Below are 17,595 nucleotides of genomic sequence, written 5' to 3'. Positions count from 1 at the left end.
AGAGAGAGAGAGAGAGAGAGAGAGAGAGAGAGAGGAGAGAGAGAGCGCTAGCACATGAAGTTGTGTGGGGGCAACTTGGGGTAGATCATTGAGGAGTTATGAGGATGAATGGAGGGTGGATATGATCAAAATCTTTTGTACGCATGAATGTAACTAACAAATGATTAGTAAAAATGTTATATTTGAAAAAGAAAGGAAAACCACGGAAAAGAAGATATCTAGAAAATGTGGTGATTAGCCAAACGTTGGCTTTGGCTTCCCTTTGGGAAGATAGTTTTCAATAGCTTCAAAGTAGAGCCCTTCATTACTCTAACTTTGAAGGACTTGAAAGACCAAAGAGCAGGAGAGAGGGGATGTGAGTGATTTCAGCAGGAATAAGAAGAAGCTACACTCAGTTGTTTCTCATTTTGCCATAACTGGTTGAAGGGAGGAGCTATAGAAATTCTTCCAAAGTGCACATGCATATTCGAGCACTTCTGTTAAATCTTTTAAGTGCCAGGATCACCATGAACTTATGTACAATCTTTGCAAAACAATAATTAGTACCAAAGGTAACATATGAGGTATTTTACCCTACTGGCAGGGGTATAAATCTTGGTAAAAATCCCTTGGCAAGTATTGCAACCGTGGGGGACCAGGGGAGCAACTCTGAGGTTGCAGTCAATGCTTGGTTCCTGCTATAAAATCAGGCACCCCACTCCTGAACTAAAGCCTTCCCTGACCTCGGCAGGGAGACGCTCTGTTGTCGCTGTGAAGGTGCCAGAGGACTTCTGCATAGCTACACGCTCTCTACACCATGTCTGAAAACTGTTACCTCTGCCAGCCCTGCCCTAAGAGTATGGCAGCCTCAGTACCACATCTCTGCTGGAAAAAAACGGTTCCCACCTCTATAGCCAGGACCTATCTCTGCCCCTGCTAGGTAGAATCTGAGAAATTCCTTTATTTTTCAAGTTTGTTTGTGTAGCATAATCTCACTATGCTGCCCAGACTGGCCTCAATCGCAAGGCCTTTAAGTATTTGAGGCCTCATCCCCTGAGTGCCAAGACTGCAGGGATGTGGTCTCAACATCTTTAAGTCTGCGGCGCTATGGATGGACCGCGAGAACATGATGCTTGGTTAAATGAGTCAGATGTACAAAGAAAAGAGGCAAACGACCTTATTCACGATATGGACTCTGAAAAGGAATCAAATACATAGAGAATAAAGCAATGACTACCAAGGTGTGGAGGAGGCAATGTGTCAAAAGACATGAAGGAGTAGATGGTGGCATGAACAAGTTAAAGAGCTGGGGTGTAACGGGGGCACGGTGGTTGATAACAGCTGTAGAATCACACTAAGGATTTCTGTAGCAGGAGAAAACTGCAGCTGTCCTTGCCAATAGGAAAATGAGCGGCTGTGTGTGCTAATGGCTGGGCTCACTTATTATACCATAGTAACCACTTAACTGCATAAGCGTCTTATAAGATGTTGCTTACCCTAAACATAAAGTGATATTTGCTTTTTAAAATGGGGAGGATGCTCTCTGGGCCCTTCTCCAAGTAAAGACTCGTTCCCTGGGGAGGTAGTCTCACGCTGTAATTCTGGGAGAAAATTAGCATGGGCCGACAGCAAAGTAGAAAGGGCCTGTTTGCAGCCTAGTCATTGTAGGGTTTATAGTCCAGCCACGAAGTGACTCCTCGTCAGGATGCTGACGGCAGCTATGCGTGGGTACCTAACCCAGCTGAGGTGCCTGCGAGGGGCCAGCCCATGACCTCTCAACTGGAGAACATTATCCTGTGCTGTTTTATGGTTAGATGGAGAGTGTGTGTAGACAGGATAGGGAATGGCATTCAAGGAAGGCCTCCAAGAACACCTGAACTCCGTGTAGTAAAGAGATGAGCCAGAATGGGGTAGATATCGAAGAGTTACGGGGGGTGGGTTGAAAGTCATGTGGCTACGGAACGTGGCTTCAAGAGGGAAAGGTGTGAGCGCGCATGTGTGTTTGTTGTTATGAAAAGTTCAGAAGGATGAGGACTGAGGAAACACCCCTGGGCTTGGAAGGGAGGTGACAAGCTAACCTAGGTACTTGTGGGAGCTAGACGCCTTTCACGAGCCAGATGCCTTTCACTGCACTGGGCTTTTTAAGGCTAAGACTATAGAGCTTTGAAGACTGTGAGGTTTGCTGGCTTGTGAGTCACCAGCCTGGACCCCTTTTATAGGAAAGATCAAAATGAAGAATGGACAAGCAAGTGTACCAGGCTGAGGGGAGCTGAGCCAAGGCCCCTTGTCTATAGTCACGGAAGGCGCTAAGGCAGGCAGGTGGCTCAGCATGGCCTAAGGAGGACAACTCTGAGCCAGTGTCCCTCTGCAGGAAGAGGCCATCAGACAGCTAGCATCCAGCCGAGGGGCTCGAGTTAAGTGTAAAAATAACTCCATCTTCACCTTCTTGAGCGTTAATTGCTTTTATTCCTGTCCCTGTGAATGACCTGTCCTGGTAAGAAAGTGAAAGAGCCAGAGCTCGCTCCTGTGAGGCAGGTGCGCCTCACCAGGCCCATGGGGACATAACGTGCCATCCAGGGCTGTTCTGGGATCCTATGACAGGTGAGTTTGTTTGCAGCTAGAACAGAGGAAAGTCTCGGAGATGACCCGAAACACCTTAGGAAGTGAGAGGTCGGGAGCGGCTTGCAGTGTTAAATGCGTGGTAGGCACGCGAGTTTCCCAAAGGCAGTCTGCTCAGCTGAGCCCAGCCCACATACTCTTCCGCTGTGTCTGGTCTCTTGAAGAAAACTTGCACAAGCCTTTTCTTTCCTTTTTCCAGATCTAGAACAAAATCTTTCCCTCAGCAACTACAGAGTTACACACTGGCTTGCAGATTGAGGGAACATACTGTTGTTGAACCAAATGCCGTGTCCTGCCAATGGGGATGTTCACACCCGTCTTCCTGATCCATTTTTCTAATGCCCAAAATGATCATCAAAGAGATACTAGCAATACTGTTCTATCTACGTCCATGCAAACTTCTCTCTCTCTCTCTCTCTCTCTCTCTCTCTCTCTCTCTCTCTCTCTCTCTCTCTCTCTCTCTCTCTCTCTCTCTCTCTCTCTCTCTCTCTCTCTCTTTTCTGTGGCTTTGGAGCCTGTCCTGGCACTAGCTCTTGTAGACCAGGCTGGTCTCGAACTCACAGAGATCCGCCTGCCTCTGCCTCCCAAGTGCTGGGATTAAAGGCGTGCGCCACCACTGCCCAGCGCAAACTTCTCTTTAGCTAAGGCTGAGTACATGTGTCATCTGTCCAGGATCAGTGTCTCTCCTGTGAAGAGTTAGGAAGATCCTGCATTAGCATCCGGCTCTCCAGTCTTGAGTTTCCTGGAGGAACTTACAGTGTGCAAAGTCGGTCTAGGTGCAAGGCCTGGGGGTAGCATCAGTGGGCAGGGTCTGCCTGGGGGTTGAGGAGGTTCAAACCTCGGGAGCTGTGACTTGGAGCTTCACTTATCCCCTGGCTGTGGTTGAAGTCAGAAGCCCTCAGGGAAGGGTAGCGGGTGAGGATAAAGGGTTTCAGACAATGTGTGATCTTACAACGAGTTTCTAAGAACATACTGAATTTCCTGGAAAAGACTTGTTCAAAAACGGTCAGCAGTTGTTCCTCGCGGTTGAGTTTCCACTGGAACAACCGTCTCCCAATTCTCAGGCCTTCTGCCTGAGGCCAAGAGACCTTCCATCTGTGTCTCTGCTAAGACCCTTGCACTTGGACTGAGCCACATGCATCTCAGGGCTCCAGCTTGTGGGTGGTTTGTTGTCTGACTCCTCAGCCTCCATAACCGCATGAGCCAACTTCCTTAACATGTCCTTTAGTACATGATTGTCACCATCTCTTCAGAGAAACTTGACTCACATACAACCTCTCTTGAGCTTCCTCCCTGAAAACGTTCACCTGCCCAGTCAGGGGACTGGGAATCAGCAAGACGAAAGACAGAAACAAGTACCAGGAGCTAGCAAACAGCAGAGTGCCACAGCACCACCGGCCATGCCCAGAATCACAGCTGCAGAACTCTGCTTTCTCTCCGTGGTAACACTATGTTTAGAGACAGGGGTTCAAAATAACTTCCCCTCTTCATAGTCGATGAAGTAATGAGCTACTGAGCTGCATGAGAGGATGAACCCAAACCAATTCAGGCAGCTGAATGAGGTTCAACAAACGCCTGGCAATGCATTCTAGAGCTGATGCTAGGGACCGTCACACAGGAGACAGTTGCCATTAGTAACATTTACTTTGGGACTGATTACATCTATTTAGCTTAATCAGGATTTTAGTTTTGCTACCATTATTTTCTTTTCAGAATCTATAAATAGTACCAAAAGTTTCCCACACACCATACAAGTTTTGTTTAAGCCCCAGATATAGCTGCATCAGATCAAGGGCTTGGGTCTGGCATAATCCAACCTGCTCCCACAAGCTCCTATCCATTCTGGGATGAGGATGCCACCACTGCCTGGAACTGTTCTCCTCCTCAGTCTCTCACACCACCTAGAGTACAGCAGTGAAAAAAATGCACCCTGGGTGTTCTAGACCTCCAGCTTCTGGAAGACATGAGTTGCTGTGTCTCATAAAGGTGACAAGGTTGGTCACTGGCAGAGGTGAAGAATGGGAGATGTGCCCAGAGGGGTCCATGTCAGAAGCCTACGATGTCCTTAAGTTGCCTTAGCTAGCTGAGAGCTGGGCTGAGGGCTGACTCTGACCACAATCTTTTGGAGCCTTGTGAAAAGGGACTGTGTTGGATGGAGATCTTCAGGTGTAGCAGGTGGATGACCATGCTACAGGGTAGGGATAGAGTCCTTCAAAAGCAATCCTGTGGCTCATTCAATCCATCCTTGACCTCTTGGTTGAGGGAGGAGGGACACTCTTAGGAGGGACACTCTTAGACTGCTCATTTTACTTCTATTAACACAAGCACAAGTTAAAATACCAAAATAATGACACTATTCTACTCTTTCCTGGAATACGGACCTGGAAAGAAGGCCTTTTTGAATGTTGGGCCTAATTCTTGTACCAACCCCTGGGTCTCCATCATTCCTGTGATGGTGAGGAACACAGGCTCCTCCTTTCTACATTCCAGCAAATGCGCGTTACCCAGCTGTCATGCAATAACTGAGAAGGTGCCCTTGGTCTCAGTGTGGTGATGGCCAATGAAAGGTTTACAGCAGTAGTCCTCAACCTTCCTAACGCTGTGACCCTTAAATACAGTTCCTCATTCTGTGGTGACCCCCAACCATAAAATTATTCTCATTGCTACTTCATAACTGTAATTTTGCTACTATTATGAATCATAAGGTAAATATCTGTTTTCTGATGGTCTTAGGTGATCCCTGTAAAAGGGTCTTTCCATCCCCCAAAGGGGTATGACCCACAGACCACTGCTAGGGGGAAAAGATACAGTGGCGGTGCTGGGACCTGGGGTCATGGATAGTGCTGGGGCAGCAGTAAAGAAGCTGGGAAGGCCATGAGGAAAAGTCTTGGGCAAGCGTATTGTGGACAGAGGCGAGCCTGGGACAGCTAACGTGTGAGGATTACGAGAGAGTGGAGAGGCATTCAGTTCTACGGAGCAGAAGGAGCTATGGGGGGAAGGGTCAGTCTTCTCAGAGTAGGGCTGCTCAGGAGCAAAGGTCAGGCTGGCTCTGACCACATCTGCAACCTTTGTCTCATTGTGATTGTTTGGCAAGCCCAGGTGAGAGCCAGCCACAGATGGAGAACACAGTGCAGCTTGTGGTATACGCCATCTTTCATTTACGGCCCAACAAGGGCTCAGTATGATTGTATGTATCCACGTAGACAGGACAGTGAGGCCAGACATGAGTTCCTTGGTGAGCTGGCAGGATTCTAGCCAGATGCTTGCCCTCAAACCTGCAGCTGCTGTACCATGTATCAGGTCCCAGATGAAATGGCTGCCCAGGAGACCCTGTGTTTCTCATAATGATTAAGACATGTCTATGCAGTGAGGAGACAGCATCCAGTCTGGGAGGAACCTCTGAAAGTGGTCAGAGAATCCTCATACACTGGGGCAGTTTAGAAGAAGCCTCCAGGAAGCCGCAGGCATTACACGCTTGGGGAGGGGAGGAATCTCCCTCTACCTCAGGAAGGGGCTCCCCCAGGCCAGGGCCCCGCATTCTGGGGAACCAAACAACAGGTGTGTTAGTGAGCTTACCTCCACGTACAAGAGTGGGAAAATCCCGACCTTGTCTCCCAGCATGCCTTCAGCCCAGTTATCATCCACTCTCCGGATCACAGTTAAAACTTCATCCTGAGGTGCGCAGAGCCCGCCATGTGTGCACAGTGGAAAGGAAACAAGAAGACAGTTAGAACGGAGCAACTGAGGCAAAGAGACAGTCTAAGGAGAACATATCACAGGTTCAGGCTTTCACGTGTAAGACAAAAACCTTCCTTCCACTTCAGTCACAAGCTTACTTCTTCGCCCCTCCCCCCACTCTGACCCTCTGTCCCTCCATTGGTTCATTACTGCAAATATTCCCCAAATGAAAAGCCTAACAATTTACCACATAGTGTTTTCAAATGAATGCTCTTAATATTAACTGAACGAAATAAAAATGCTTCAACGAAGGATAAATTCAGCCATTCAATATAGAATTCCAGTATAAAGTGTTTTAAGTTTTTGGCTCCATCAGAAAGAAAGGAAGGAAAGAAAGAAAGGAAAGAAAATAAAAAGGAATAACTCAGTTCAACTATACTTAGAATTGTAAGTATATGATACTCTGTATTCTTTTGCATCCCTTGGCATATCAGACACAAGTGTGTGTGTACAGTGAAAACATGGAAACAGACGGAGATGATGACTGAGGGAGGTGGGTGGGAGGTGGGCATCTCAGGAGGGAGGTGGGCATCTCAGGAGGGAAGTGTGTGTCTCAGGAGGGAGGTGGGTGTCTCAGGGAGGAAGGTGGGACACAGGCTGTTGGTAAGAAAGCAGATGTTCAAAACACATTCACAGGCACCTGGAGCCCTAGGCAGGCGGGACAGAGGGCATGGGGAGATGCACACGTGGGAAAGTGATGAGTTTAGGGTGAGAGATGATTGTGCATCAGCTTCTAGCACACGGGCTGCCCCAGGATGTAGAGGAGGACTGATGTTTCACAAGAGAGCATGACTATCTGCACCTGCCCACGACCCACACTCTCTTGGGTCCATCTTTCTTTTAGTAGCCAAGGAATATCTTGGAACCCCACTACAAGCATATCTTGCCCAACTTTTCCCATCAAAACGTCAACAGCCTTTCTCTTTGGGTATTTGCTCCAAGACCAGATGGCCCAACAGGAACCATAATGTGCTAGCAGCTGGGGGCCAATGGAGCTCGATGGAATGACACTCACTATTCTGCCTGCCTTCTTGGGAAGCCTATCTACTGCAAGTGAAGCAGAGTGACAAGATCTGTAGCATCCCTCCAGGTCAGAGGAAGGGCATGTCAGGTCGGCATCAGGAGATACTGGAGAAGATGCTGCCCTAGGGGCTGTCGTGCTTGAGGGAGTGCACACTTTCAGGTGGCCATCAAAGGTAAGGGAGTCACAACTCCAGAGGACTCAGATGAGCAAGTGAGGCTTGGGCCCTGCATCGAGGACTTGTTCATTCCCTTAGTACACCCTCCTCACGTGACCACAAGGAGATTAAGCTCGCCACAGTCACCGCTCATCCTGTCTGTCCTAAGGGTCAGTCTTCCAACGGGGATGGGGAAACAAGCGGGGCTAGAAGAAACTGGCTGGATAAATGCAGAGTGAAAGTCGACACTCGCTAACCCTGAAACTGCTGGAGGAAAACGTAGAGACACACTTTCAGAAGCAGGCACAAGCAAGGACTTGATGAAAAGGCTATAGAAGCAGGAAATGAGAATTGATAGAGAGGATTATACGAAATAAAAATTCTGTAGTGAAGAGACAACCTACTGAATGGTAGAAAACTTTGGCCAACTATACATCCAACAGGGAACTAGTATCTAGATTCTATAAGAATTCAAAAAATTACAACCCCAAACACCAACTCATGTGATCAGTTATAAATATATGTATGAATGGAACAGTCAGATTACAAAAAAGGAATACAAAGGGCCAATGAATATTTAAAGAAACAATAACAAAATGTTATCCTTGGCCATCATGGAGAATGTAATGCTAACTGCTGGGAGTCTGCCTCACCCCAGTCAGATGGATATCATTAAGAAATCAAACGGTAGCAAATGCTGGGTAGGATGTGGGGAAAGAGTTATTAGTCATCAGTCAGTGCTGGTAGGAACATAAACCCTATTATAGCCACTATGGAAATTAACGTGAAGGTCCCTCCGAAAACAAAAACAGAACTACCATGCCAGGCAGCCACCTACCCCTGGGCACGCGCCCAGAGGACTGTAAGTCCACCCAGTGTCAGAGGGTCTTGCACATCCGCATTGACTGCCGCTTGATCATAACAACCTAGGCATCCACCCGCAGATGAAAGGGGAAACACAGACGCGTGGTCTTCTACATGCAGAAGCCAGTCTTAACCTGACACACAGGCAGACAATGTGAGAGAAGAGGACCGCAAGAGACAAGAGTGAAGTCTTGCGGAACGGGGTGAGGGGAAAAGAGGGTGGCCAAATACACACTGTGGAAACAGAGGAGCAATTGGAGGAAGGGGGGCATGGAGAGGCAGAGGGGCGAGGTTGGGGAAGCAGTGCTGAGTGACAAGGAAGAGCCCTGACACATGGGCGAAAGGCTGCCTCAGTGAAACCTACTTCTCTGAACATGAAACAAAAATAAGCAAATGAACGGCTAGGAGACCTAAGTGTGCTGGAGCGTGTTTACAACCCTAGCAATGAAAACGTGGAGGCAGGAGAATCAGGAGTTCAAGGCTATCTTGGGCTACCAGTATATAAAGGGTAGTTTGTATTACAAATGAGATATTCTCTTAAGAAACAAACAAAAATAAGTAAAAAATATGTTAATTTCAATAGAAAGAGAAAAATCAAAATATCTACACTGTCATCTAATGCATTCTTAAATTCAGAGCCAAAGAAATAAAGAACAGTAAGAGGTATAAGCACCAGAAAGAAAAATACATCATTAGCTAAAAAGCAACAACATCTGAAATTAGAATAAGAATTTGAGAAAACCTGAAATTTTAAAACAGACTCAAAAAATACTGAATTTCCATATACTGGCAATAATCAGAAAATGGGATTCATTTGGCAAACCATTAAAAACTTTACATATTTGACAAATTAATTTTATAGTATTTAAAGACATGTTAGGAAAAACCAAATATCTACAAATAAAATATGAACAAATATTTAAATATGAGCTGGGGAAGGTATCATTAAATATGCTAATGAAAATTTGCCAGAAGACCAAATCTCTAATGTTAAAGAAAAGACACAAACCAAAGAAAATAATAATAATAACCGGAGAAGCATTTGTGGAGTAAGAGGAAAAGCTTTACACCTCTGCTTTATAACTTAAAATTATGGAGGGAACAAAATAGAAAGATTTTAAAGCAAAAATAGAGCTGGGTCAGGAACCAGGGAATTGACAAGAGAAGAAAAGCAATTTGCCATCCCACCCATTTGGAGATGTTAGACCTGATCAGAAATCACAGGTAGAATTTAATTTTTCTTTCAAAAATTATTTTATTTTGTGACTTGTCTACAAAAATGTCTGTGTATGTACTTGCCTGGCATTCACAGAGGCCAAAGAAGGGTGACACGTCCCCCAGAACTGGAGTTATAGATGGTTGTGAGCTACCATATGGGTGCGGGAATTGACTTTGGGACCTCTACAAGGTAGCCAGTGCTCTTAATTGCTAAGTCATTGTTCCAGAAATACAATACAATTTTACCATTTTCTTCCTATCTATCTATCTATCTATCTATCTATCTATCTATCTATCTATCTATCTATCATGAGTGTGCGCGCGCATGTGTGCACGTGCATGCGTGCATATATGCATGCATACAGAGGTCGGAAGACAACTTGCTGGACTTGGCTCTCTCTTTCCACCATAAGGAATCAAATTCAGGTTGTCGGGCTCATGGATGGATGGCTACTTTGCTCCGCTAACCATGTGCATAGCACCTTCCAGGGCTGTGAAGGGTATCCAGCAGGGACAAAGCTGCCAGGCAAGGAACAGCTTGATTTTTACATGTTCTGTAGCTTCAGCAATGGAGTCTTACAGTCACATTCTGGGGTAACCAAGAACATTAGCAGTAGCCTATAAGATTTGGGGGTTTATGGGACCCTGGAAACCAAAAACTCCTGAGAGGTAACCCATTTATGGCACCATGATTTCTATTTGTTAGCCTGCAGTGTCTGGTAGGGGTGTTGTTACCCCATTATAACATAACTTCTTTTATATATGTGTATGGATATATTTTAGGAGGCTTCTACAGTAGATTTCCATATGATGTTTTTAAAGGGTTTTGCTGTTAGCTATTCTCTTATTCTCTCCTTTACCCTACCCTCCCATTCCCACCCCATTTAGCTCTTCCTGTTCTATTACTCCCTCTTTACTCTTGATGCCATTGTATTTATCTACTTTCCCTTTGCATGGCTCCTTACTAGCTTCCTAAACTCAATAGGGATTCCAAAGGACACACACATATATGAAGATTGAAAAGCCATATGACATTTGTCTTACTGGGTCTAGGATGCCTCCCTCATCATGATTATTTCCATCTCTATTCATTAATCTATGAATTTTAAATTCATTTTTCTTGAATGGATAATGAAATTATTCATCTCTTATCAGTCAATGGGCATCTAGGCTGTTTCTACTTCCCAGCTACTATAAATAGAACAGTGACAAACATGGATGAACAGGTTATCTCTGTAGTAGGATATAAAGTTCTTTGGGCATATGCCCAAGACAGGGATAGATGAATTATACAGTAGACCTATTTCTAGCTTTTTCTACTTCCTTCTTGACATCTTGGCCCAACTAATGGGAAAGAAGGGGCTGGGCAGTGCACAAACATCACAGTCAGAGTGTCAGGCTCATCAAGGCTCAGCCCCAGTCAGAGAACTCTAGACTGCATCTCACAGCCTGCCTCTTCTCTTGGCCCCACACCACTTAGGCTATTTACAGTCGCTCTTCTTATGTAGCCCAATATGGCTATCTATTGTGAGAAAATGTCAAGGCATATTAAAAGACAACTAAAATCAAAACAAAAATCAAACAAAAAAAGGAAGCACCAGACCAGGATCCAGAGATGGCAACTGATGGGAACGAACAGACTGGGAATTTACAGCAATTGTTATTAAGATGCTGGGAGTCGCATGGACAAAGCAGACAGCATGCGAGAACAGATGGGCAGTATAAACACAGAAAGAGCCGTCAAAGTAGCCCAAGAAGAAATGCTAACTGTGGAAACTAAAGGGGGAGGAATGAAGACTACCTCTGGTAGGCTCCTAAAGGGATGTGGATGAGAATCTCTGAGCTTGATTAAATTGCCAATAAAAACTCCCAAAGCATGAATACAAAGAGTGAACGGAAGAAAAAGAAAAGAACATCCATGAACTTTGGAATGACTAATATACCAACAATGAGATGACCAGAAGGAAGATATCGGAGGTATTAATAAGTGAGAGTTTCTCAGCTTAATGTCAGACACAAAACAAAGCAAGATACGTGCCACAAAACTACATCAGCACATAATTTCACACTATTGAGAATAAAAGATAAAAGAATTCAGAAAGCTTAGGGTATTTATTTATAACAAAAACTAAAAAGTAAAAGGAATAATAGTTGACTTTGCAAAAGCATGCAAGAAATAAAAGCAGAATGTGTGTGAGAGAGAGAGAGAAAGAGAGAAAGAGAATGTGATAGAGGTTAATTACAGATGGATATCCCTGATGAACAGAAATGAAAAAATTCAATAAAAATTTGCAAAAAAAAACCTGAATTCAAGATCACATCAAAAAGATTATTAATCATGACCAAGTTGGCTGTATATCAGTAATGCAAAAGTGGATCAACATATACTAATCAATGAATATAATTAATCACATAAATGGAATAAAAGGTAAAACGCACACAATTATCTCAACAGAAAATGCAAAGGCCTTTGAAAAATAATTCATCATTCCTTCAGGATACCAGTCACAGAGAGGCTAGGAATGGAGGGAGCATGCCTCACCATAAATAAAGGCTGTATGACAAACACTAGGAGCATCACACTAAATAGAGAAAACCTCAAAATAATCCCACCAAGCTCATGAGCCAGACAGAGCATCAACTCTTCTCATTTCCGCTCAGTAAAGTGTATGACGTCTTAGTTAGACAATGAGAGAGAAATAAAGGATAAATAAGGAGAGATGAAGTCAAAGTATTCCTTTTTGCAAAGGATATAGTCCTATACATAAAATGCTCTAAAGATACTAGGAAAAACACCTTAGAGTTGATAAACACTTTCAGCATAGTGGCAGGATATCTAATTAACACGCTTTCCTATATACAAATAACAAGCATAGTGAGAAAAAAAATCAAGGAAACAATACATTCACAATAGACACATAGACACAGATACATAGACAGACAGACAGGGAGACACACACAAACTGTATTGGCTGGTTTTGTATGTCTACTTGACATAAGCTAGAGTCATCAGAGAGGAAGGAGCCTTCTCCATGAGATCCAGCTGTAAGGCGTTTTCTCACTTAGTGATCAATGAAGGAAGGTCCAGCCCATGGTGGGTGGTTCCATTCCTAAACTGGTGGTGGTCTGGATTCTATAAAAAACAGTAGACTGAGCAAGTCATGTGAGCAAGGCCAGTAAGCATCACCACTCCATGGCCTCTGCATCAGCTCCTGCCTCCAGGATCCTGCCCTGTCTTCCTTCAGTGATGAACAGCAATATGGAAGTATTAGCTGAATAAACCCTTTCCTTTTTCAACTTGTTTTTTGGATATTGAGTTTCATTGCAGCAACAGAAACCATAATTAAACTGGGAGGTGGTGGCGCACACCTTTTTAATCCCAGCACTCGGGAGGCAAAGGCAGGTGAATATCTGTGAGTTCAAGGCCAGCCTGGTCTACAGAGCAAGTTCCTGAACAGGCTCTAAAACTACAGATAAATGCTGTCTTGAAAAGCCAAAAAAAGAAAAAGAAAAATAGAAATAAATAAACTCTAACACACATTCTCTCAGAATAAAAGAACTGAGGAGTCCATTGTAAGATGGAAAGGCCACCTATGATCATGGGTCAGAGGAATTAACCTTGGGAAAATGCCATTCTACCAAAAGCAATCTAAAAATAATGCAACCCTACTCAAAATTTCAAAGCCACTCTTCAAAGACAGGGAAAAAATACAAAGAATTATAAAGAGGCATAAAGGACCACGGATAGCCAAAGCAACATAGAATGAACAGGATATTGTAAGAGATATCACCGTACCGGATTTCAAATTATACTACAGAGACATAGTAATATAAACAGTGTATATTTGGTACTGCCACAAACATTAATCACAAATACATGGAGTACAACTGAGGACTCAGATATAAACTCACACAACTACAGTTATCTGTTTTTTGACAAAGAGGCCAAAATAATACATTGGAGAAAACACAGCGTGTTTAACAAATGGTGCTGAGAAAACTCGATTTCAACACTGTGGTGGTTTGAATAGGAATGGCCCCCATAGATTCATGAGTTTGAATGCCCATAGGGAATAGCACCATTAAGAGGTATGGCTTTGCTAAAGTAGGTGTGGCCTTGTAAGAGAAGTGTATCACTGTGGGGGTGGGCTCAAGATACATCTAGTGTGGCACACAGTTCACTTTTTATTGCCTGGATCCAGCACCATGGTCTGCCTGCAGGCTGCCATGCTTCTTGTCATAATGATAATGGACTAAACCTCTGAAACTGTAAGCCAGCCCCAATTAAATGTTTTCCTTTGTAAGAATTGTCATGGTCATGGTGTCTCTTCACAGCAAAGAAACCCTAAGACAAACATGTAGAAAAATCAAACTAAATCTTTATTCATCCCTAGAGAAAAAAAAAATCAACCTCAAATGGATCAAAGACCTCAAGACCATGAATCTCGTAAAGGAAAAAGTAGGGAATATGTTCCAACTTACTGGTTCAGGTAAGGACATTCTGAACAGAAACCTGGTAGTACAGGCATTTAGACCAACAATTAGCAAATGGGACAAATGAAAAAGCTACCATACAGAAAAGGAAGCCACCAAGTGAATAAAAAGGCAGTTGACAGAATGGGAGAAAAGCCTTGCTAGCTATTCTTTTGACAGAAGATTCATGTCTACAACATACAATGAATTAAAAAATCTAAACATTAAGAAGATAACCCATTTAATAATGAGATACAGAACCAAACAGAACCAAACAGAGTTCCCTAAAGAAGAACATCGACCAACTGGGAAACACCGTAAAAGTCCTGAACATCAGGGAAATGAAGAGGAAAACGATTTTATTTCACCCCAGTCAGAATAGCCATCAACAGAAATAGAAATAACAACCAATGTTAGCACGAATATGGTGAAAGGGGAGCCCTATGCACTGTTGATTGGAGTGTAATTCAGTGAGGGAGATTTGGTAGTCAATCAAAGGCTTCTCAAAAATCTAGGGATGGAATCGCTGTATGATCCAGCCCTACCCCCGTGGATATCCATCTGAAGGACGTTATATCCTACTACAAAGATATTCTCATAGTCATGTTCATTGCCTGTTTACAATAGTTAGGAAGCAGAATTAACCTGAATGTCCACCAACTTACGAATGGGAAAGAAAAGAGCATAAGATACATGGAAAATTACTCAGATATAAATAGAAATAGTATCAAGAAATTCACAATAAAACAGATGACACTAAAATAAACGAATCTGAGTCAGGTAATTTCTGGTGGTGCCGAAAGACAAACGGCACATGCTCTCTCTCATACGCAGAACCTAGCTTCAAACATTCTGTTTTGTTTGACATAGAACACAAGTGGAAGCCAGGAAACTAAGATGTTATTCTCTGTGTGTAGGAGTGTGTACTATGAGAGCATGTATGTGTGTGCATATTGTGTGTGTATTATGTGTGTGTGTGTGTGTTGCATTAAGGGGTGGGGATAGTAGACCACAGGTAAAAGAAATGGAGAGACAGAGTACTAGGACTGGGGGAGGCTTAGGCAGGAGAAGGATAGGAGGATAGCATAAACCAGAGGCTCAGCCTGAAGGGTATAATGAAAAGCCATACGGAAAACTAGTGTTCTCTCAACCCAACTTAAAAAAAAAAAAAACAACTTCGTTTGGAAGGCATAGTAGAACATGTGATATGAAGGAAGAGAGGGGGGGTGATGGAGATTAAGGTTTACACAGGGGTGGATTCTTTTTACAGTGGGCAGCAGTCAATGTACAGATTCATAAGTGGTCAAAGTTCAGTGACTACATGGTTGTGGGTTCTCAGACCGTGCTTGGCTAGTCTTAGGCCAACTTGACACAAGCTAGAGTCATCTGAAAGGAGGGAATCTCAATTGAGAAAATGCCTCCATGAGATCCAGCTGTAAGGCCTTTCCTTCATTAGTGATTGATGGGGCAGGACCCAGTCCATGGTGGGCGGTACCACCCCTGGGCTGGTGAGCCCGAGTTCTACATGAAAACAGACTGAACAAGCCATGAGGAGCAAGCCAGTAAGCAGCACCCCCTCCATGACCTATGGATCAACTCCAAGTTCCTGCTTTGTTTGAATTCCTGTCCTGACTTCCTTCAATAATGAACAGTGATATGGAAGTGTAAGCCAAATAAACCCTTTCCTCCCCAACTTGCTTCTTGGTTATGGTGTTTAATTGCACCAATAGAAACCCTAACTATGACACAATCATATATCACACCTGTATGAACCCTCACCCCTCCACTGGTGTAGGAGATCCTTCTGTCTGTGTGTTACTTTCATTGGTTAATGAATAAAGAAACTGCCTGGGCCTAGTTGATAGGGCAGAACTAAAGTAAGTCGGGAAGACAGAACTGAATGCTGGGAGGAAGAAAGCAGAGGGAGAGCTACCATTGTGCCGCCAGAGTCAGTCATGCTGAATCTTTCCTGGTAAGCCACTGCCACATGGTGATATACAGATTAATAGAAATGGGTTAAATCAAGATGTAAGAGCCAAATAAGAGGCTAGAGCAAATGGGCCAAGCAGTGTTTTAATTAATACAATTTCTTTGTGGTTATTTCAGGGCTAAACTAGCCGGGTGGCCAGGACGAACAAGCAGCCTCTCCCTACAACATTCCACCAAGGTGCAGGGAACATGGCAGAAGATGACACCGTCAGATGGCAAAGTCGGAGGATGGAGAGGACAGCAGGGGGATGCTGCCTTTTGGTCAAGACCTGGCTATTGCGCTCACTAGCTCCCAACAGCTGTGGCTACCTGCCCAAGATTAAGCCAGCCAAAACCCAACAGGGAGTAAAGAGTAATTCATGAGGCCCTGATAGCTGCTGTGGGGGAACACATCCCTCTTCTTTGGGGCGTAGCCACTGGTAGGCTGCTCTCGCTCCAGTGGATGTCCTTCCATTCATGTGTACAGTGGGCAGCGGGCAGCCCCAGCAGGATGTAGTGGAGTATAAAGGAAACAAGAGAACACCAAGTTCAAAGGGGGTTACATCAGAAGAATTCAGGAGGAGAAAATGGGGAGTGGATATGACTTATTTCCTTGCACACATGTATGAAATTCTCCAAGAATGTATTTTAATTTAAAAACAATGGAGCTGTTAAGCTGTAGAAAGACATGAATGCACATCTCTAAGCACTGTAAAAGGGAAGCGTGTAGTATCATTATAGCTACACAATAAAACAGAGAGCGCACTATGGAGACAATCACAACTCTGTGGCTGCAAAGGAAGGGGTAGGGATTAAAACAGTGGAGCACAAAGATTTCAAGACAGTGGAAAGAGTATGAAGAAGAGGTCATGTGTTACATTCGCTCCCAAATCAAGACTGTACAATACCAAAAACAGGTTTCCATATAAACAATGGCCATTGGTTGATACCACCAAGATAGGCTCAGGCATGGTAAAAATGTGCCCCCACAGGGCTAGGGGTGGGCCATGTGAGACACAGGAAATCTCTGTATCTGCTCCCATTTGTTAAGAATCTAACACTACTCTAAACTCAAGTCTGCCTTTAAAGGAATAACTCAGAACCACCGGACAATGGAAACTAACAAACTACAGAACTCTACAACCAATGGATGTCTGTCTCATAACTATAATACTATAAATAATCTGAACAGTAATTGTGAAAACACAATTCATCCATCCTTAGCAGATGTGAGAGGAAAGAAAGGGGACGGGAGTGGAGGTGACCCAGTTTTGGTACCATGCCATTGCATGGGTAGTCAGTGATAATAAAGATCTCCTCATCATTAGGCTGCAGAAGTTTTATCAGTGGGTGCTTTTGGTGTGATATTACATGAAACGGAAGACAAGGTCTCCTTGTTTGTAGAGAGACCCCGCCTTTTGGGGCGGGACAGCCTCGGGCGAATGTTTTTACTAATTAATTGGGACGCGCGGACTGGAGCCCTTCCTGTTTCCGGTGTACGGTGGATCGCTGAACTCCGGGTGTGTGAGTGTGCTTTTATATTAAAATTGTCTTCTTG

At 44.1% G+C, this 17,595-nt stretch overlaps 1 protein-coding gene across 1 annotated transcript in view; it reads right to left on the bottom strand.

Annotated features, from left to right (window-relative positions):
- Sh3rf3 (SH3 domain containing ring finger 3) overlaps positions 1 to 17,595 on the bottom strand; it is a 263,936-nt gene that overhangs the window by 81,012 nt on the left and 165,329 nt on the right. Inside the window, exon 3 of the mRNA XM_013355309.2 lies at positions 6,175 to 6,270. Coding sequence (XP_013210763.2) covers positions 6,175 to 6,270 — 96 coding nt within the window. The remainder of the gene's footprint in view (positions 1 to 6,174; positions 6,271 to 17,595) is intronic.

This window comes from Microtus ochrogaster, unplaced genomic scaffold (assembly GCF_000317375.1).
Source record: "Microtus ochrogaster isolate Prairie Vole_2 unplaced genomic scaffold, MicOch1.0 UNK113, whole genome shotgun sequence".
NCBI lineage: Eukaryota > Metazoa > Chordata > Mammalia > Rodentia > Cricetidae > Microtus > Microtus ochrogaster.
The sequence above is the reverse complement of the archived record's forward strand: the minus strand, read 5'-3'. Positions and strand labels throughout refer to the sequence as shown.